The 18,877-nt window shown below is 40.0% G+C and overlaps 1 protein-coding gene across 1 annotated transcript; it reads left to right on the top strand.

Moving 5' to 3' along the window:
• Positions 1-11,785: 11,785 nt before the first annotated feature.
• Positions 11,786-12,745, top strand: LOC134648205 (uncharacterized). The gene has a single exon (XM_063502688.1). The coding sequence runs from the start codon at positions 11,786-11,788 to the stop codon at positions 12,743-12,745; it is 960 nt and encodes a 319-aa protein (XP_063358758.1).
• The last annotated feature ends 6,132 nt before the right edge of the window (positions 12,746-18,877 follow it).

The following is an 18,877-nucleotide window of genomic DNA, read 5'->3' as shown; positions in this document are numbered from 1 at the left end:
ATTTCTAACAGACATATATACTTTCAAAATAACAAGATGAAAGTGAAATTAGCAACTCAAGTTTTCAGCACAAGTGTTGCAACGGCAATTAAAGCTTGCAGAGAAATACTCAAACTAAATGACTTTCAACATTCAGAGGCTACAGAGACGTTCATAAAAAAAATTAACGACATGTTTGATATTTTTAACTCCCGGAATTTGTCAGACTTTGATTACAAAAAACCCATTTGTGCACAAAACAAAGATTCAGTATTTGAATTTTTGGATGAATTAAAAGAATACATACTTAAATTGAAAATAAAACACATGACGAAACGCAAAGTAAAAATTAACGGTAGAACTAAGTATCTAATCACACGTTATTACCAGCCAATAGTAGCAGCTCAATGTAAAACCGGTTTTCTAGGAACAATTATAAATATAGAAAGTTTGCGTTATATATATGAAACATTAATACAAAATCATCAAGTTCTAAATTTCCTGCCTACATATAAACTTAGCCAGGATCATTTGGAAATGTTTTTTTCCTCTCTAAGAATGCAAGGTGGCTTTAATGATAATCCAAATGTACAGCAGTTTAAAGGTAATTATAGAAAACTCCTCGCACATTTAGAAATCCGCTGCTTGACCACCGGCAACTGTGTTCCCATGGAACAAATTGCTATATTAAACTGCACCTCTACCAGTCAGATTATAAATACCACGACGCCAACATATAGACACAGTGATGATAAGGACGATACTCTAAACTTTATGGAAGAACTCTCCGGCGAAGCTAGAGATCTTGCAAAAAGATTAGACGTGGACGATTTAAACAACTTCAGAGAGCTAATTATCGGATACCTGGCTGGTAGTATTGCCCATTACGCATTAAAAAAACTAAAGTGCCAAAAGTGTAATGCAAGACTTACTTGCAATGAGAGACTGTATTTTCATAAGCTAATAAACTTGAAAAGCAGAGGTGGATTGCGGTTTCCCTCTACAGACTTATACGAAATTTTCTGTATTTGTGAAATAGTTGTCAAGAAGGTTTCGAAAGAAAATATTACACTATACAGTGAAAGGCAGTATGAATACATACTTGCCAAAATTCAAGAAAAATTTATTGGCAGTGACAAAATATTTCAAAATTTAGAAAGCGAACACACATTTGCCGGAATAGAACACAAAATAAGCCTCATAAAATTTATTGCTGAAAAGTATATGTCCATTCGTTTCCACCACATTTCAAAATTAGACTACATAAATCGTACACTTTTAGGTAAAAGACAGCAATTTAGAAAAATAATACAGCATACTGGTGTATGATTCGATATATCACTATTTATTTTCGGTTCCGGTTGATTAATAGTGTAATCAGGCTACACTGTTAGTAGTGGTTACCAATTATTGATTTTTTATTATTTATGAAGCCTTGTGAAGGGCAGTGCGAGTGTTTGTGTTTGGTTTGGTTTTAATAAATATGTACAATGTAGTCCAGCGGTTATCATTTCTATAAATCCTTACGAGTTACGGTCATTATTTATCATGTTTTCTGATCGATCACTACATTTTGTTTAAAACCAGATATGTTACAAGTAAAATGTATCGACTTGGCGGGGGCACTGCGGTGCCCCCAGATAAATGAAAAAAAGAATCATGACGAACTGATTTCATTCCGATACTAAATAACATTATTGAGAATAATGTTTGCACAATTACAATGTTTGAACAAAGTAATAGTGCAACATTACCCATTTTCAAGACCTATAAAATCAAATACACAAATACATAATATATTTGTTATCTAACGTAAAATTGGGTACTTTCCTCTACTTAAAATAAATTATTACACACGGTGCACGAAATAAAGCACCAGGTAATTATTAGAAATTATATTTAATAAATCGGACTCACTACACACGTTTTCATATAAATTCCATATTAGCAAATCGTTTTGACAGTTCTAAAAATCAAGCTGATGTGACTAGTAGGAAAGTAGTCAATTGTCCCAATTTTTTTAATTTAAAAAAATGGACGAAATTGAAAATAATTATTTCACATTTAGGGGAGAATTTGTGTGACATGGTAACACTCGTCTACACGCACACTATCAAACCGTCCGCCATTGCAGTGTCACAGTTTGTCTTAGGTGACAGTCCGTCCGTAATATTCTAGGTCCATGGTCGTTAAAGTGTTTTTGTGAAGATAAGTTAAGATTGAATTACATTATATTGATATGTCGTGTAAAAAGCTTAAAAAAAATTTAACTGATTTTTTTCAAAAAAAAAAAATAGGTTTCATATTCCTGGTAAAAAAAACAAAAGTCATTGTATTTTTTTTTGTAAACGTGAATAAAAGACAGTGTATGCTTAAATCGTTTTAATTTAATTTAACTGATTAAAAAAAAAAAGTTAGTTTAAGTTAGGTTAGGTTAGGTTGGGGTTGCCGAGAACCGACGCCGATATGCCACGAGTGTGGTGCGGCCGAAGACACGGGACAACATACGCTGGCTGTATGCCCAGCTTGGACTGAACAGCGGGCCACACTCGTGGCTGTAGTGGGGCACGACCTGTCCCTGCCTGCCGTGGTGAAAACTATGGCAGACAGCGACAGATCATGGAAAGCGGTGGTCTCTTTTTGCGAAGACGTGATGGCGAGAAAAGAGACCGCGGAAAGAGAAAGGGAGGAAGATCCGGCCTCCCAACCGATGCGCCGCAAGCGCGTAGGAAGGAGGCGTTTGGCGCACAACCGCCGACTTCCCCCTTAAGGGTACCCGTGGGCGGCAGGCTCGGGACATCTGTCGCCTACACGAGGGTCCCTGGGATGGCCAATGTGCCAAAAAATGGCACACTCTAGAGTAGAGGAAAACAGTTCCTCCGAAGTCGAGTCCGGAGTTCGGACAGCCGCTGGCGGGGTTCCGGAGGCATGGTCCCGGCCGTTTCCCGTGCCTCGCCTTAAAGCCGTGAGGCGGCCAACAGAGGGGTTTTAGTGGGTATACCTGGGGTCTCATCAGCCCACAACAGGGAGTCCCACATAACCACCCGGCCCGTCCCCGCGCCGGGTGGTATGCGTAACGCATTTCCCCTCTTAAAAAAAAAAAAAAAAGGTTAGGTTGGGGTTAGGTTTTTTTTTTTTTTTTTCTATATCCTCCAACATGATCGGAGTTTTTATTAATCTATGTTATTCTTTCATACCATTTCTCGCATTTTCTACTTAGGTTAGGTTAGGTTTTTTTTTTTTTTGCTTTAATGATATTCTGAAAATTTATAGACATATGGTCCTCGCTATGGATATCAGAATCAGAATCAGAATTGTTTATTGCACTCATATTAGTATACAGATCTTAAAAACTACTTAGTACAGTTCCACATGAACCCTGTAAGGGTATAGCAATATACTTAACACTAACTTATGAGATAACATGCATCATAGGCAGGGGGGTGTCACTCCGCAGTTTAGGTACATTTGGCCGGCGCGCCCATCGGACAGGCGTATGGCAGTGGGCAAAGAGTATTAAATCACTACGTTTTAAGAGTCGGCACTCTCGAACAAGCCTTAAACCGAATTAAGAACGTACATTGTGCCAACACACCAAATACATGTCAATACTGCCATCACAAAAAAAACAACGCTAGGGCTCGACACTTCCGGTACCTACTGTTTATCGATATCGATAAATGTGCGATACGTGCTGTTGTATTGTACTACTGTAAAAGTAAATATTGAGAATCAGGTGGATCAATAAAATAAATGCAAAACATAAAAATAATTTTATTTTACATAATAAAGATAAGATACAGATAGTTTTATATTTACGAAGGCATATTACAATACGCTTATGAACGTAACTAAAGCTACAATCTACTTTTAGAGCACTCCTGCAAACACTGAGTCTTGCCTGTGAAGGCTGTGAACTCCAACTTCCCACAAAGGGAAAAGCTGTCAGGCTTATTTACATTCACTTGTAGATATTCAGAGGTTGGAGTTTCATTCAGCCTTTGTATAGGTAAATATTCCAAATCCTCATTACCTGTTACCTTTACCCATATTATAGTCGATATCTGAAATAAAGGGATTATCGATAAGTTGTTCGCACACTATTCGTGTCTTAGGTTACCTAGTTTTTTACAAGAAGAATCTATTCACAGACTACTCCAAACTAATTAAATTAGTATCTGGTAACGACTCAAAATGAAAATATCGCACAAAAACATCAGTTTACCGACCTGTTCGAATCAAGGGGAAATCTTGCCAAAAATATATCAGAAGTAAGTTTCCTTACACGCCTGACCCCACAAACTTCACATTTTCTTAAAGATTTGCCCCCCATTTAAATAAAAGCTAAAGTTATTTAGTCTAAACACAAAAATAAACACGTAACATAAACGCTTTCACGACAATTTAGAATGACGGTAGACGTTTTACCGATCATACCAACCTAAAGAAAAGTAGGTATAATACGTCTATGTTTGAAAGCAAGTATGGTATGTGCTACCAAAATGCAACAGCAGTCATTTTAATTCGATAAGATTATTTACTATGCCTCAACGTTGGTAACAAGTACGTTCCTAAGTTATCATAGTATGGGGTGTCGATGGGCTGGCAGTCAGTGTTGCCAGATCGTACCTTTTAGTACGGTTTTACGTACTATTTTTGACACTTGCGTACCTTTTTTGTACGCAGCGTACATCGTACTAAAATCGTACTATTTGATGTACGATAGTTTTTAAAATTTTTTTTCGGTATGTTGGTTCGGTTAATTCGGGGCAAAATTTCTAATTTGAAAATAATGGCCAATATAAAAAAGTACCATGTACATGTAGGTACTATAAGGAAATTAAAAATATAGACAATACCTATACGTCCAAACAATGTACTTACGTAATTACAAGTAGCAGTTGCAGTCAGCAGTTGTGTCGTAACAAAACTCAGTCAAAATTCGGTCGGCCATTAATTTTTCATGTATATCAATTTAACTTTGTTTATGTTAAAATATATTTACTGAGAGAAATACTTACAACAAATGAGTTGTATTGTGTACTTTAAAATACTTAGTTCATTTTTTATTGCAAATTGCAATCGCAAAATGTAGGCAAACGCTGATGGCATGCTGTTTTATAATATAATCTTTTTGAATCTAAGGGCCTACCGCGAAAACCGAAATAAGCAAATTGCGGGGATCTTTCTTTTTTACTCCAATGAAGGCGTAATTAGAGTGACAGACAAAGATGCCCGCAATTTGCTAACTTTGATTTTCGCGGTTATAGCCCTGAGGGCCAACCGCGAACCACTTTTGACTTGTGGCAGTTGTGGCCTCTCTGTCCCACTTATGAATTCGTACGTAAGTGTGACAGGGAGGCAGGCAACACGTCGAAGGTGGTTCGCGGTAGGCCCTCTGGACTATTCAAGTTATTTCACGACTCTTTCTTTTTCCGAATAGGGCTATAATAACCGCGAAAATCGATGTTCAAAAATTGCGGGCATCTGTCTCTGTCACTCTAATTACGCCTTCATTGGAGTAAAAGAGAAAAATTTTGCGAATTTAGGATCTTGCGGTAGGCCCCCAGATTCTTCAGAAATATTGTTTCTGTAAGAAATTTATCCTAAAAAAAAATCCGTACTTTTTTTACCCAAATCGTACCTTTTTTGACGTACGTACGTACAAAAGCTGGAAGCGCTCTGGCAACACTGCTGGCAGTGGGCTGCCGCTCGGCGTGCACGATAGTCGTGTCACGTGGCGCTCGCGCAAAATTGAAAATACACATTGGCTTCTGGGCGCAGATTTCGAAAATGATGACTATTTTGGAATCCAAAATGGCGGCCATGCACTATGTCATTGAAGTCGTCATGGATGTCGTTTTATAGGCTTTAGGGGGCGCAGATTTCGAAAATAATGACCATTTTGGATTCCAAAATGGCGACCATGCACTATGTCATAAAAGTCGTCATGGATGTCGTTTTATAGGTTTTAGGGGGCGCTGATTTCGAAAATGATGACCATTTTGGATTCCAAAATGGCGGCCATGCACTATGTCATAAAAGTCGTCTTTCTTTGATTTCGTTTGGTATTTTATTATATATTTTTATGGCCATGCCAAAAGGGCCTTTATGGATCATCTGTAGAGTGGAGTTTTGTGTGGCTAGTCTAGTTTTAGGTCGTAGGTGGGCCGGTCGCGAGTATTGAGGAAAGAGGTTTCCATTATTCTTCACGAAAAGACAAACTTCCAATATGTACATGGAGATTAAGGTTAGGATTCTTAACTTTATGAAATAAGGTTTGCAGCTTTCCAGTTGATGAATATTTACAAGGATCCTAATACAGTGCTTTATAGCAAGAAAAGATTGTTCACGCTTGGACTATTTCCCCACAGTATAATTCCATATTGCAACCAAGAGTGAGCGTAGGCGTAGTATGCATTGGTGGCTATATTTATGTCGGTACATATTTTTAGGTGATATAATGCGTAAATGAAGCTACTTAATTTATTACTTATTTTATTTATGTGATCTTTCCAGTTTAGGGCTGAGTCAATATTAATACCCAAAAATACCGTTGAATTAATTGATTCTATTTTATTATTGTTGTAAGAGTAATTAATCTTTAATGTTCGTTTTTGAAAAGGTTTAAACTGTATAATTTTCATTTTTTCGAAGTTTACTTGTAAGTTGTGGTCACTAAGCCAGGTTACAACTTCTTCTAAAGTAGAGTTTAAATCACGGTTCAAGTTTTGTTCGTTTTCGCAAGATATTACAAAAGAAATGTCGTCAGCGAACAAGGTACTTGGGCTATTTATTATTTTGGGTAAATCATTTATGTAGATCAGAAATAAAATACATCCAAGGACGCTTCCCTGGGGTATCGATTGGTTTACTTTTGTTATTTGTGATTGGACATAGTCTATTGTTTCAGTGTTGTAATTGTGATGCTCTATTTCGACGTACTGTACGCGGTTTGAGAGGTATGAAGAAAACCAGTCATGAGCATTTCCTCTTATGCCTATATCTTTTAGTTTTTTTAATAATATGTTATACTTAACTCGGTCGTAGGCCTTGCTCATATCTAGTAAAACGCCTATAGCGTATTTTCTTTCATTAATAATGTAACGTAGTGTTACATAAACAATATAATTAAGTAAATTAACGATATTAACTTATAATATACCTTATAATAACTATTTATAAACTAATAAGAGAGTAGTAATAATTATAAATATAATATACATTTATATAATATTGAATGTAATGCATCGCCTTAACGGTATTAGTGCGAGGCGTCGCCTTAACGTCTCGACTGGTTTGCAGGACAAGTTTTTCTGCATATGGTCTTTATAACCAGAGCGCTCCGCGGGTCGGAGACATTCCCCCTGCGGAGACGATTGAGGTCGGACGCGCGCTGCGCCCGCACGGACATTATTTCCGTGTCGGGACGCACGCGCCAGTCGCGTCCGACCATATTTAAAGACTGATTTTTGTATTGTCTCACAACTACATATTTAGTTGCTTTTGAGATGTTCTTACATTAAATTAAGTGTGTTCGCGCCCCATATACGGGTAAGTTTTGAAGAATACATTTTAAAACGTTAACGCTTTTAGCTATAAGGCATTTTAGTATTTAGCGATATCGAATAGTGTGTAAAGCTTACAGTGTTAAATGCTTGTTCGTATTTAGAGTGCCGCAATGCGAGCTAGGTATTGCATCAGCCTTCTGCCGCGTCTACTTACGGCTACCCTCTTTTAGAATATTGTAATGGAACATTTCCTCTTTTATTGTATTTTATTCTTTCTTCTGTATCTCCGTTCTGATTTTGAGCACCTACACCAACTATATGCGGTTTCCCCTTGCTTTGCTTATTCCCCGGTGCTCATCATCAACGGCAATCAAGTACGGAGGAGCCCAATCTAATGCGGGTCGTTTATCCACAGGGTGCGTTTATTAGACTGAAACTCTTGGCGTCGTGTTGCAAGACCTGCTTTCCCGCTAGCACACGACGGCTCACCCCCATGCGCCCAGGACGAGGTGCCACACCCTACTCGCCGGCCGGCTACCCCCTGTGAAGACGTGAACCTCGGTTTCCGGGGCCTCGACCACCTTTCGTCAGCGCCGACCACCAGCGCCAGGGCCAGGGGAGTACCAGCGATCCGCGGAAGCGAACCATACGGGCGTAAAGACCTCAGACCTTGAGACTTTTTAAATAAATTTGTGTGGACTAATGGTGATGTTTCAATTTTCAAAGCCGCCATCTTAGTTACCGTCACAATTATATTTAGTACTTCTCGAACAAACTTGTACACTGCTAGGGTTGTAGATCGCTTCTCTCGGAAGCCGTATTGGGCGTCATTAAAGATGTGAAATTTTTCGCAAAAGGAGTAGAGTCGCCTTGACATCGCGGTTTCAAATATTTTTGAGAAGGTCGATAAGAGCGCTATTGGTCGATAATTATTACAGTCGGTTTTATTGCCCTTTTTGTGGACGTGTTTTTTCTTACTGAAATTTTTATCGCATCCGGAACAGTTCCTTCCGCGAATGATTGGTTTATAAGAAGCGCTAAGGGTCCTGACAGTATATCTGCACATTGCCTAATTAAATAAGGCGGCATTTCATCGTATCCATAGCTTCGTTTGTTTTTTAAGTTTTTTATTATGTTTTTAACTTCGGGTTCTGATACTGGTCGAAGGTACATTGAGTTTTTAGTTGTCGATATTACTGGTCTGCCTGTCGAGGGTAACGTTTGATTTCCGACTGACAAGAAAAAGCTATTGAACGTGATAGCGATTGCTTTTGGATCATCAATAACTGTGTTTAGAGTTTTTAATTTGATATTATTTCGATTTTTTCTATTTAATTTATTGGTTTCACTTTTTACTACATACCACATTGATTTTATTATATTATCAGATTGTTTGATCGTTTTTATATTGCATAGCCTTTTAGACGTTATCACTGCTTTTTTTAATGTTTTCTCATATTGCTTATAGTGTTGGTTTAGAATTTCGTTATTGGCTTGGGATATAAATACCTTTAATAATCTTTTATTTTTGCACGATTGTCTAATACCTTTGGTCAACCATGCCTTTTTTTTAGATTTAATTTTGAATTTAATTTTGATTTTAGGTATACATAGGTTCAATGTATTGTTGCAATGGATACGGGCGACCATATGCCCTGCAACTGAGTTTATACAATACTGAAAATTATTTTGGTGTGTCTAAATTCCTGGAGCATTTACAATTTTTCTTCTAAGTTCATGGAGTGGCTATGGCTATAAAGTGGCTATGGATGGAGCATGGAGCATTTACAATGAATTCTGTGTTCATGGAGCAGTCAAACATTTAACTATTAAATCTACAACTATGTTTGTTTTATACAATGCTAGTAATTATTTTGGTGTCTAATTTCCTGAGGCTATTATTCTGGAGCATTTACAATTTTTTTTTTTCCTTTAAGTTCGTGGAGTGGCTATGGATGGAGCATGGAGCATTTACAATAAATTCTATGTTCATGGAGCGGTCTTACATTTAACTATTAGATCTACAACTGTGTTTATTTTATACAATGCTAGTCATTATTTTGGTATGTCTAAGTTCCTACGGAGCAGTTATTACGGAGCATTTATCATTTTTCTTCTAAGTTCGTGGAGTGGCTATGGATGGAGCATGGAGCATTTACAATAAATTCTATGTTCATGGAGCAGTCATATTTTTAACTATTAAATCTGCAACTATGTTTATTTTATACAATGCTGCTAATTATTTTGATATATCTAAGTTCAATTTTTCTTTTAAGTTCGTGAAGTGGCTACGCATGGAGCATGTAGCATTTACAATAAATTCTATGTTCATGGAGCAGTCATTCATTTAACTATTAAATCTGCAACTGTGTTTATTTTATACAATGCTAGTAATAATTTTGGTGTGTCTAATTTCCTGGAGCTGTTATTCTGGGGCATTTACAATTTTTTCTTCTAAGTTCGTGGAGTGGCTATGGATGGAGCCTGGAGCATTTACAATAAATTCTATGTTCATGGATTCATTTAACTATTGAATTTGCAACTGTGTTTATTTTATACAATGCTATGAATTATTTGGTAAATCTAAGTTTCTGGAGTATTTATTATGGAGCATTTTCAATTTATCTTTTGAGTTCGTGGAGTGGCCATGCATGGAGCATGGAGCATTTGTAGTAAATTCTATGTTCACGGTTACTTGAAATTGAAATTAGTTTGCTATTCATTATCTATCTTAATCTAATTTGATTTCTTCCTTCTTCTTCTTCTTCTTTCCAGGATCAGCTATGCATGGGGAGTCGACGCCCGGCGTCGTGGTGATTTTTTCCCCCCAAGCGTGGAGCAGGCAAGTACGCTCTGTACGCTCTGAGTATGATTATGATTATGTACATTTAATTAATTAATTCGTTTTTTTTTATAGTAATATAAAGATAGAAATAATAGAAATAAAAAGATAATAAAGGAAGGAAATTTTCTGATGATCATCAATGCCGTTGTCTTTGCCAGGCCTGATTGGGTCTGCCTGCCATCGACAGTTGCATGTGGAGCAGCAATTTAATTTGATTTGATTCTCCTGCCACTCCGGGAGGTCCTTTCCTGGTGACGTCATGCATTTGTGGTATGTTATTGTTGTCGCTATTCAATGTGTTCTTCCTCATCCTTTTGTCTTGTATCCCGGATCACGCCCGTGTTTAGAGCTTCCAGAAATTTGGGGTTTGTGGTTTGTGCCCGTGACAGCCCCCACCAGCCACATGGGGGGGAGGTGCTGTTGTGGGCAGTATGTTGCGGGTTTCTTGCATTCATACGACCCATATTTTTCAAATACTTTTTTCCCATTATCTTCTGTCAGCCCTTTATGCTTTACGCGCTGGTGTCGTAGCATGTGTCCGCTTTTGGTTGAATACCCACATAGAGTACATTGTTTTATTCTATGCAGGTTACCTCTTGTTGTTCTCTTTTTCTTTGTTGTTGGTTATTGCTCCGCGTTCTCCTCATTTTCCTGAGAGGTGCCGGAGGTACCTGAGTCCCCGGTCATCTTCAAACTCTGTATTCTTTGTTCCAGTTCCTGTTCCAGCTCGTTTGTCTGTTCCTTCCTGCGTTTCAGGTCCGTTTCCACGCACTCAGATGCGTCGAACAGGTCAGGTGTGATGGGTGCATTTTGTACGTTAGGTTTTTTTGATATCTTGGGTGTGTTGTTTGTCTTTATATTTTGGTCCGTTGTCTTCGTTAATGTTGTTGTTTCTTCCGTAGCTGTTGCTGTTCCAGATGATGTTGATGAGGAGCTGGAACTGGAGCTGGAGCTGGAGCTGTTTCCGGTACTGCCACTGCCGCTGCCGCTGCTGCCGCTACTGCTCGAGCTACTAAGGCTCAGGCTTCTCTTGCGACTCCCCACGTCCTGTACCTTCCCCTTCCCCTTCCTTTTGCGAGGTGTTGACTCCGTAGTGGTGTTGGTTGTGGAGGACACCTCACTGGCCTAGGTTAGGTTAGTTTTTTTTTTTTTTTTTAAACCTCCAACATGATCGGTGTAGGCACACATGAATGGATAGCTATCTATTTTACCTATATGTAACTTAACATAACCGCGGCTGCGCCCGCGATGGATAAAAAGCTTCAGTCAATAAATTACTAGTTAACGTATCACACGTGTGTTTCACTATCTCCGAACTCTAATTGCAACCTTCAATATTAGGCCTTGAGACTATTAATATACGTACACAGTACATAGTACGTACAGTGGTGACCCGTGTTAGAACATTTTGAAAATATTTAAGATAGTGAAGTAGTATAGTGTTGTGAAAATGGTAAATGGACAAAAACCCGGCGCCGCGCTAGGACCTGCGCCAACCTCGGTGCAGGGTGCAAGTACGACTCCTGTGGCTGGAACATCAGGAAATGTGGTTCAACCACCGAGTGTACCAGCGAGCCAGCAGCCGTTACCAGGCCCCAGTAGGGACTTGGGGGATGCTACCGCGCTCGCCAGCATCACAGTATCTTCAAGGATCCCAGAGTTTTGGACCGACATGCCAAGACTCTGGTTTTTACAATTTGAAGCGGCGGTGGAGAATCAGCGTCTGGGAGATACAGCCAAGCAGAATTTAGTAGTGACGAAGCTTAGTAAGCACGCGATAAAGCAGGTGAGCGACTTACTATTATCACCACCGCAAAGTGAACGCTATGAGACGTTGAAGGAAAGGCTCCTTAAGATTTATGAAGAGTCCGATACACGTCAAACGCAGAAATTGCTTGGGGAGATGGAATTAGGCACACAAAAGCCGTCCCAACTCCTCCGGAACATGCGTGACCTTGCGCGAGGGAAGATATTGGACCAAACTCTGATCATCATGTGGAACGGCCATCTTCCACCGGCGGTGCAGGCAGTGTTGGCCGCATCAGAGGTTACAGACATGGAAACATTAGCGACCATCGCCGACAAGGTAATGGAGGCGACGCGTCCATTGGAGGTCACAGAAATAGCTGCCAGCAAACAGCGACCCAAGGAGTCATCCTCGTCAGATTTAACAGCGAAATTGAATAGACTCTCAGTAGAGGTGGCGGAGTTACGGCGGGCAAGGCGTCCGCAGAGAAGTACCACACCAGGGAGAGCAGGGAGGCAGCCTTCAAGGTCGCGAGAGCGGAATGCCAGCAGAAGCGGACGGAAGCCGGGTTGGTTATGCTTCTACCATTTCCGCTATGGGGAGAAAGCCGCGAAGTGCGTTAAGCCGTGTTACTGGGAGGACCAGAAGGAAAAGGAAAACTAGATTCGGTACAATCTGAGGCGGAGATGTGTATCGACGCAACGAACAATCGCCTATGTGTTACAGACTTAAATAGCCGGTTAAACTTTCTTATCGACACCGGATCTCACGTGAGTGTTTTACCCGTGTCGAACAGGCGTACAGCATCAGCGTTGGTGAGTGCTAGATATAAGTTATATGCCGCAAATGGCAGCGAGATAAAAACTTACGGTGTGCGTACCTTAGTGTTAAATTTGAACCTCAGAAGGGCATTTAAATGGATTTTTATAGTGGCGGACGTTAAACAGCCTATAATCGGAGCCGATTTTTTAAGCCATTATAGGTTGTTAGTAGATCTACACGCGCGGAAATTGTGGGATAAAGTCACTAAGTTTACAACTGTCGGTTCAATTGTTAGCCACGATGCGTTATTATCTATTAAGTCTGTAGATATAAGAAATCCTTGGCATGAAATGTTATTAAATTACCCGGATTTGACGAAAGCGGTGTGTTACAAGGACACCCCAAAACATTCCGTTGTTCATCATATTGAAACGACGGGACCTCCGGTATATGCGAAAGCTAGACCGTTACCACCAGATCGGTATAATAAAGTATAAGAGGAATTCAAGTTGATGGTAGAACTTGGCATCTGTAGACCGTCCAACAGCCCTTGGGCAAGCCCTTTGCACGTTGTACCCAAGAAAAATGGGGAATTGCGTCCGTGTGGCGACTATAGGAGGCTTAATGCAATTACAAAACCTGACCGATACCCGATTCCTCGTTTACAAGATTTTACATATCTGTTGGCAGGCAATAAGAAAATATTTTCTCGATTGGATTTAAATAGAGCGTATCATTTTATACCGGTGGCCCCGGCCGATATAGAGAAAACCAGTATAATAACGCCTTTTGGGTTGTTCGAATTTCCTCGTATGTGTTTTGGAATGCGAAATAGTGCACAAACTTTCCAGCGTTTTATGGATACAGTGGTACTGAGGAATTTAGATTTTCTGTTTACTTATATTGATGACGTCATAATAGCGAGTGAAACAGAAGAGCAACACAAAGAGCAGTTAAAGTTAGTTTTCGAACGATTTAATCAATATGGAATTACAATTAATGTGTCTAAATGTGATTTTGGCAAATCTAAACTCGAATTTCTCGGTTACGAAGTGTCTACGAGCGGTATACGACCTTTGGACGACAAAGTGCAGGCCATAGTCAATTTTCCGAAACCAGAAACCGTCGAGCAACTACGACGATTTCTAGGTATGTTAAATTTTTATCGACTGCACATTCCCAAGGCTGTAGACCACCAGGCCGAATTAAATCATTATTTGCATAACGTGAAGAAACGAGATAGGACTGTTATACAGTGGACAGATAAGGCTAACGAAGCATTCGAAAAATGTAAGGAAAGCTTAAAAAGCGCCGTCACACTTTCTCATCCATTACCTAATACCAAGCTGGCGCTGATGACGGATGCGTCAGAGGTCAGTCTTGGAGGCGCGTTAAATCAAAGGGTTGGGGATGTTTGGCAACCCTTAGGATATTTTTCGCGGAAATTATCGGATGCGCAAAAGAAATATTCAGCGTATGATAGGGAATTGTTAGGAATTTATGCCGCTGTGCGATATTTTCGGAATCTATTAGAAGGTCGTGATCTTAGTATATATACGGACCACAAACCTCTAACTTTTGCTTTTAGTAAGGTACATAGCGATAAAGAAAGTCCTAGGAGAGTGCGTTATCTATCATATATAAGTGAGTTCACTACTAACATATACCACATAAGTGGTATACAAAATGTAGTTGCAGATACTTTGTCCAGGATAGAAGCTATCTACTGTCCCACGGGAATTGATTACGCAGAGTTAGCAGTAAGGCAAGCTAGCGATAATTACCTACAGGAAAGCGTGCAAGCGTCACACGATACCCTGCAGTTTAAGCGAGTCAGCTTGCCGGACTGTGAGAAAAATATTTACTGCGAGGTGTCAACAAACAATATTAGACCTTATTTACCTGAACCTTTTAGAAAGCAAGCATGGCAATATATACATAATCTAAGTCACCCTGGTATCAGAACTACGAAACGTTTAGTTACCGAAAGATTTTTTTGGCCGAAAATGAATGCCGATATTATTAAATGGACTAGGTCATGTATACAGTGTCAAAAAGCGAAAATAATACGTCACACAGTGTCAGGCTTAGAACGATTTGCGGAATCGATCGTTATGCACATGTACACATCGATATTACTGGACCGTTAGCAACGACCAGCGAAGGTTATCGTTACTGTGTCACAATGATAGACAGGTTTTCAGGGTGGCCTGAAGCATATCCGGTTCAAGATATAACCGCAGAGACGATAGCTAGAGTAGTGTATGAGGGTTGGATTACACGTTTCGGTTGCCCTACGCGTTTAACAAGCGATTGTGGTCGGCAATTTGAAAGTGATTTGTTCAAGCAATTAATGAAGTACCTAGGAGTCCATAAATTGCGTACAACCCCTTATCATCCCCAGAGCAATGGAATCGTCGAGAGGCTACATAAGAGCATGAAAACAGCCCTTAAGGCTCGCCTTAGTGATAACACTTGTTGGGTGGACGAATTACCAACGATCATGTTAGGTCTGCGTGCCGCGCCTAGAAGTGACACTGGAGTGAGCGCAGCTCAGTTAGCGTATGGAAAAACAATTAGGTTACCTGGTGAATTTTATGACGATGTCAAGGTTAGTGATTCAGATTCGGAATACTTGCAGAAGCTTAGGGATTCCATAGGTAAATTAAAACCCAGACCGCCAAGTCACAGTAATTCACGTTCATTGTTTGTCCATAAAGATTTTAAAACTTGTGAATATGTATTTTTAAGGAACGATTTAGTAAGAAAGTCCTTACAGCCCCCTTATGACGGACCCTATAAAGTCTTAAGTAGGAAAGATAAGACATTCGTTATTCAATTGGAAAATAAGGAAACAATCGTTTCAATCGATAGGTTAAAACCGGCATATGTAATTAACGATATGGAAACTACAGACAAAAATCCTGTAAACAGTTTACCTAACAATTTTAATTGCATACAGAATGATTCCACATTGATTAACAATGACACTTCTTGCAAAATTATACCCGTGAAAACAACGCGCAGTGGACGTGTTGTAAAGAGGCCAGTGCGATTTGCAGATGCAGCGTTATAGCGAGTACAATAACAACGCCTCGATTCTTTAGGTATAATGTTGCAAAAACATAATGTGCGTTAATGTCATAACATACGGTGTATTTTACTATGTTATATGATTTTAGCAATGGAAAAGTATGATTTAGGTTACGAACGTGTAATTTTTTTTCATAGTAAGATATTTGTATTAGTATATAATATAACTTTTTACATTTTTTTCTCATTATAAATTTCAATTTGGAACTAGTAACTACTGTTACTATACAGAATTTAAACGCTATTTTGTGTGATACTTGCGAGTAAACTTTGTAAACCTACAACTATGGGTTGGGGACAAAGCAAGGAAGGTGATAAGCTTGGCAGTGTCGTAACCCAAACGCAGACGGTTACAAACGATTTCCAGTATCAACTCAGCACCATCAGTTTGGTACTGGTGGCCATGTCGATAATGTTTGGCGTGATCCTGTTATGTATACTGTGGTATCGCTGCAGGAAGACAGCGAGAAACTGGGTGCAGAGACAGTTAGTGATTAATACCCCGCAACAGGCGGCACCGGGCGCCAGCTATGCATAGCGTTATGCTTACGTATTGTGTGGTGTAGAAACACTAAGTGTTGCTGCAACAGAGTGTTTTTTTTTTTAGTTATAAGGTGTTAGAATTTAAGAGTGTTAATTAAATAAAAAACTTTTAGTATTGTTTTCAATGGTGTCTATTCTCTCGTTATATTTTTTTTTTGTAAAAAAGGGGAAGGGGGAATGGTGTAGGCACACATGAATGGATAGCTATCTATTTTACCTATATGTAACTTAACATAACCGCGGCTGCGCCCGCGATGGATAAAAAGCTTCAGTCAATAAATTACTAGTTAACGTATCACACGTGTGTTTCACTATCTCCGAACTCTAATTGCAACCTTCAATATTAGGCCTTGAGACTATTAATATACGTACACAGTACATAGTACGTACAATCGGAGCCTGTCTTTACTGGATAACTCTTTCATACAATTTCTCGCTTTTATGCCTCTCGTACTTTTATCCTTCATACATTGTCTTTCTCTCATCCTTCATATCTTACGCTTCTTTTTATGGGTGGGATTCCCAACTACTGTATTCTATTCTAATCTATTTCTTTTTCCTATTTTATTTATTCTATTTTTAAACACGGGTTAATAATATAGTACTTCGTCTCCCGTGTCCTGTTCATTCCTTGAGGTGATCACTACTGAGTGCAGCGCAGCCTGCTCTGAGCTCTTTCTGCCAGTTTGGCTGGCTGCTGCTACGCTCGCGTATGTGGCCCTCTCCATCATATCTTTCTGCCTTTCAATTACTTCCTTGAGTTCTTCTATCTTCTTTGCACATCCATCTATCTTTTCTGAATATTCCATTTGTTTTCTTTCATTGTCTCTTAGCATGTTTTCCATTTTATCTATCACTTTTTCCTGTCTATCGGCTCTTCTCTCATGCTCCTCTCTCTCTTTTTCCGCGTCTGCCGTGAAGGTTGTGTCTGTAGCTTCAGACACCACCCTCTCGGGGTTTTCCTTTTTTCCGGCTCCTTTCTGTTCGACATCCTTCACCAACTTGTATAATTTGTCTATGATGTCCTTTACCGACAGCTTCATGTCTTTCTTTATATTCCCAGATCTGTCTAGTTGGTCTTTAGCCTTCTCCATAAGTCTTCTGGCCTCGGCGGTTCTTGGGAACATAGCTGTTTTGTTTATCGACGGGCCGGCCTGTGATTTTGAGATGTTGATACCCACGGCCGACACCGGGGGGGCCGCGGGGACTGGCTTTGATGTCGCATCAGCACCCGCGGCCCCTCCCGACGATGGGCTTTGTGAGAGCCGGAAAGTGCTGTCCAGCTTCACCCGTTCCGCGGGACCTGCCCGCTTCGTTACTGTGGTCGGAGTAGTTTTGGGGGGTATGGGAATACGGCTCTTTCCCTGCTCCCACTCTCCGATGCTGCGTCTCACGTTTGGGGCAGGTACCTCTTCCGTGAGCCCATCGGCCGTCGGTGTTTGATGTGGGGTGCCCTCCTCTTGCGTCTTTGGCGGAGACGGCATTTCCGTTCCCAGGTCGTCTTTGCCCTTCATGGGAGTCCTAAACATTGCCATTTTATCTGAACCCCTGTATAGGGGGGGTTAATGTAGTTTTAGTCAACGACAACAGTGAAAACAAGGTAACAACAATAAAAAAATAAAATAAAAGTAGTTTTCCGTCAGTACGTCGAAAAGGTCTGATTTAAGTACGAGAGTTTAAGTACGCTATCCCGACTTATCGTTAAGTTTGCCGCCTCTGTAAAGGGGAGGTGGCGCTCTGGCGATCGTATTCGCCGTCAGATTGTAAAGAGGGTTGTAGGAATGGAAAAGAACACAAATAAATTTTTTATAAAATGTAGAGTCAAAAAATTTTCATACAATTGTAGAGTCGAAGACTCTACTATCATCTTAAAACTAACTGTAACTGTATATATATGCATAGCAATCACTTAAATCTAAGAGATGACACTCACTTTTACAAAAAAAAATTTTTTGGACTCTACCTAGAGCCGAATTTTTATGTCCAAAAGGTAGATCTCCCCAAGCCCTTTCCAACGGTACCAAACACGGCTATCCTAGTCCCAGGAGTTCCCGAGCAGTGGCGCTTTAAAGTTTCTGGTATCGGTCTCCCGAACTGGTTTCAAATCTGGTATCTTGCTGTATCTCGGGAACCGGTGGTCCAATTTTGCCGTGCTTGGGCTCGTTTTACTGTGCTCGACGAGCTCTATCCTCTGTGTTAACTTTCAGGACTGAATTTTTTTTGAAAATTTTGACTCCTGAAAGCTCCGAAGGAGTCCTGAAAAGTGAGTACCCATACAGAGCAGCCCGTGCCTGTATCCCTGCAAAAAACCCCGGTCCTCTACGACTTACCGTTTGGGAGATATCTTGGTTTGAACTTTTCCAAGATGGCGGCAAGAACTGTCAAAGTTCAACTTTG

This window comes from Cydia amplana, chromosome 5 (genome assembly GCF_948474715.1).
Source record: "Cydia amplana chromosome 5, ilCydAmpl1.1, whole genome shotgun sequence".
Classification (NCBI taxonomy): domain Eukaryota; kingdom Metazoa; phylum Arthropoda; class Insecta; order Lepidoptera; family Tortricidae; genus Cydia; species Cydia amplana.
Note: the sequence above shows the minus strand (reverse complement) of the source record. Positions and strands in the feature narration are given on the sequence as shown.

Bases quoted from the DNA above. Each gene is read 5' to 3' on its own strand.
- LOC134648205 (XM_063502688.1), top strand. From the start codon at position 11,786: ATGGTAAATGGACAAAAACCCGGCGCCGCGCTAGGACCTGCGCCAACC.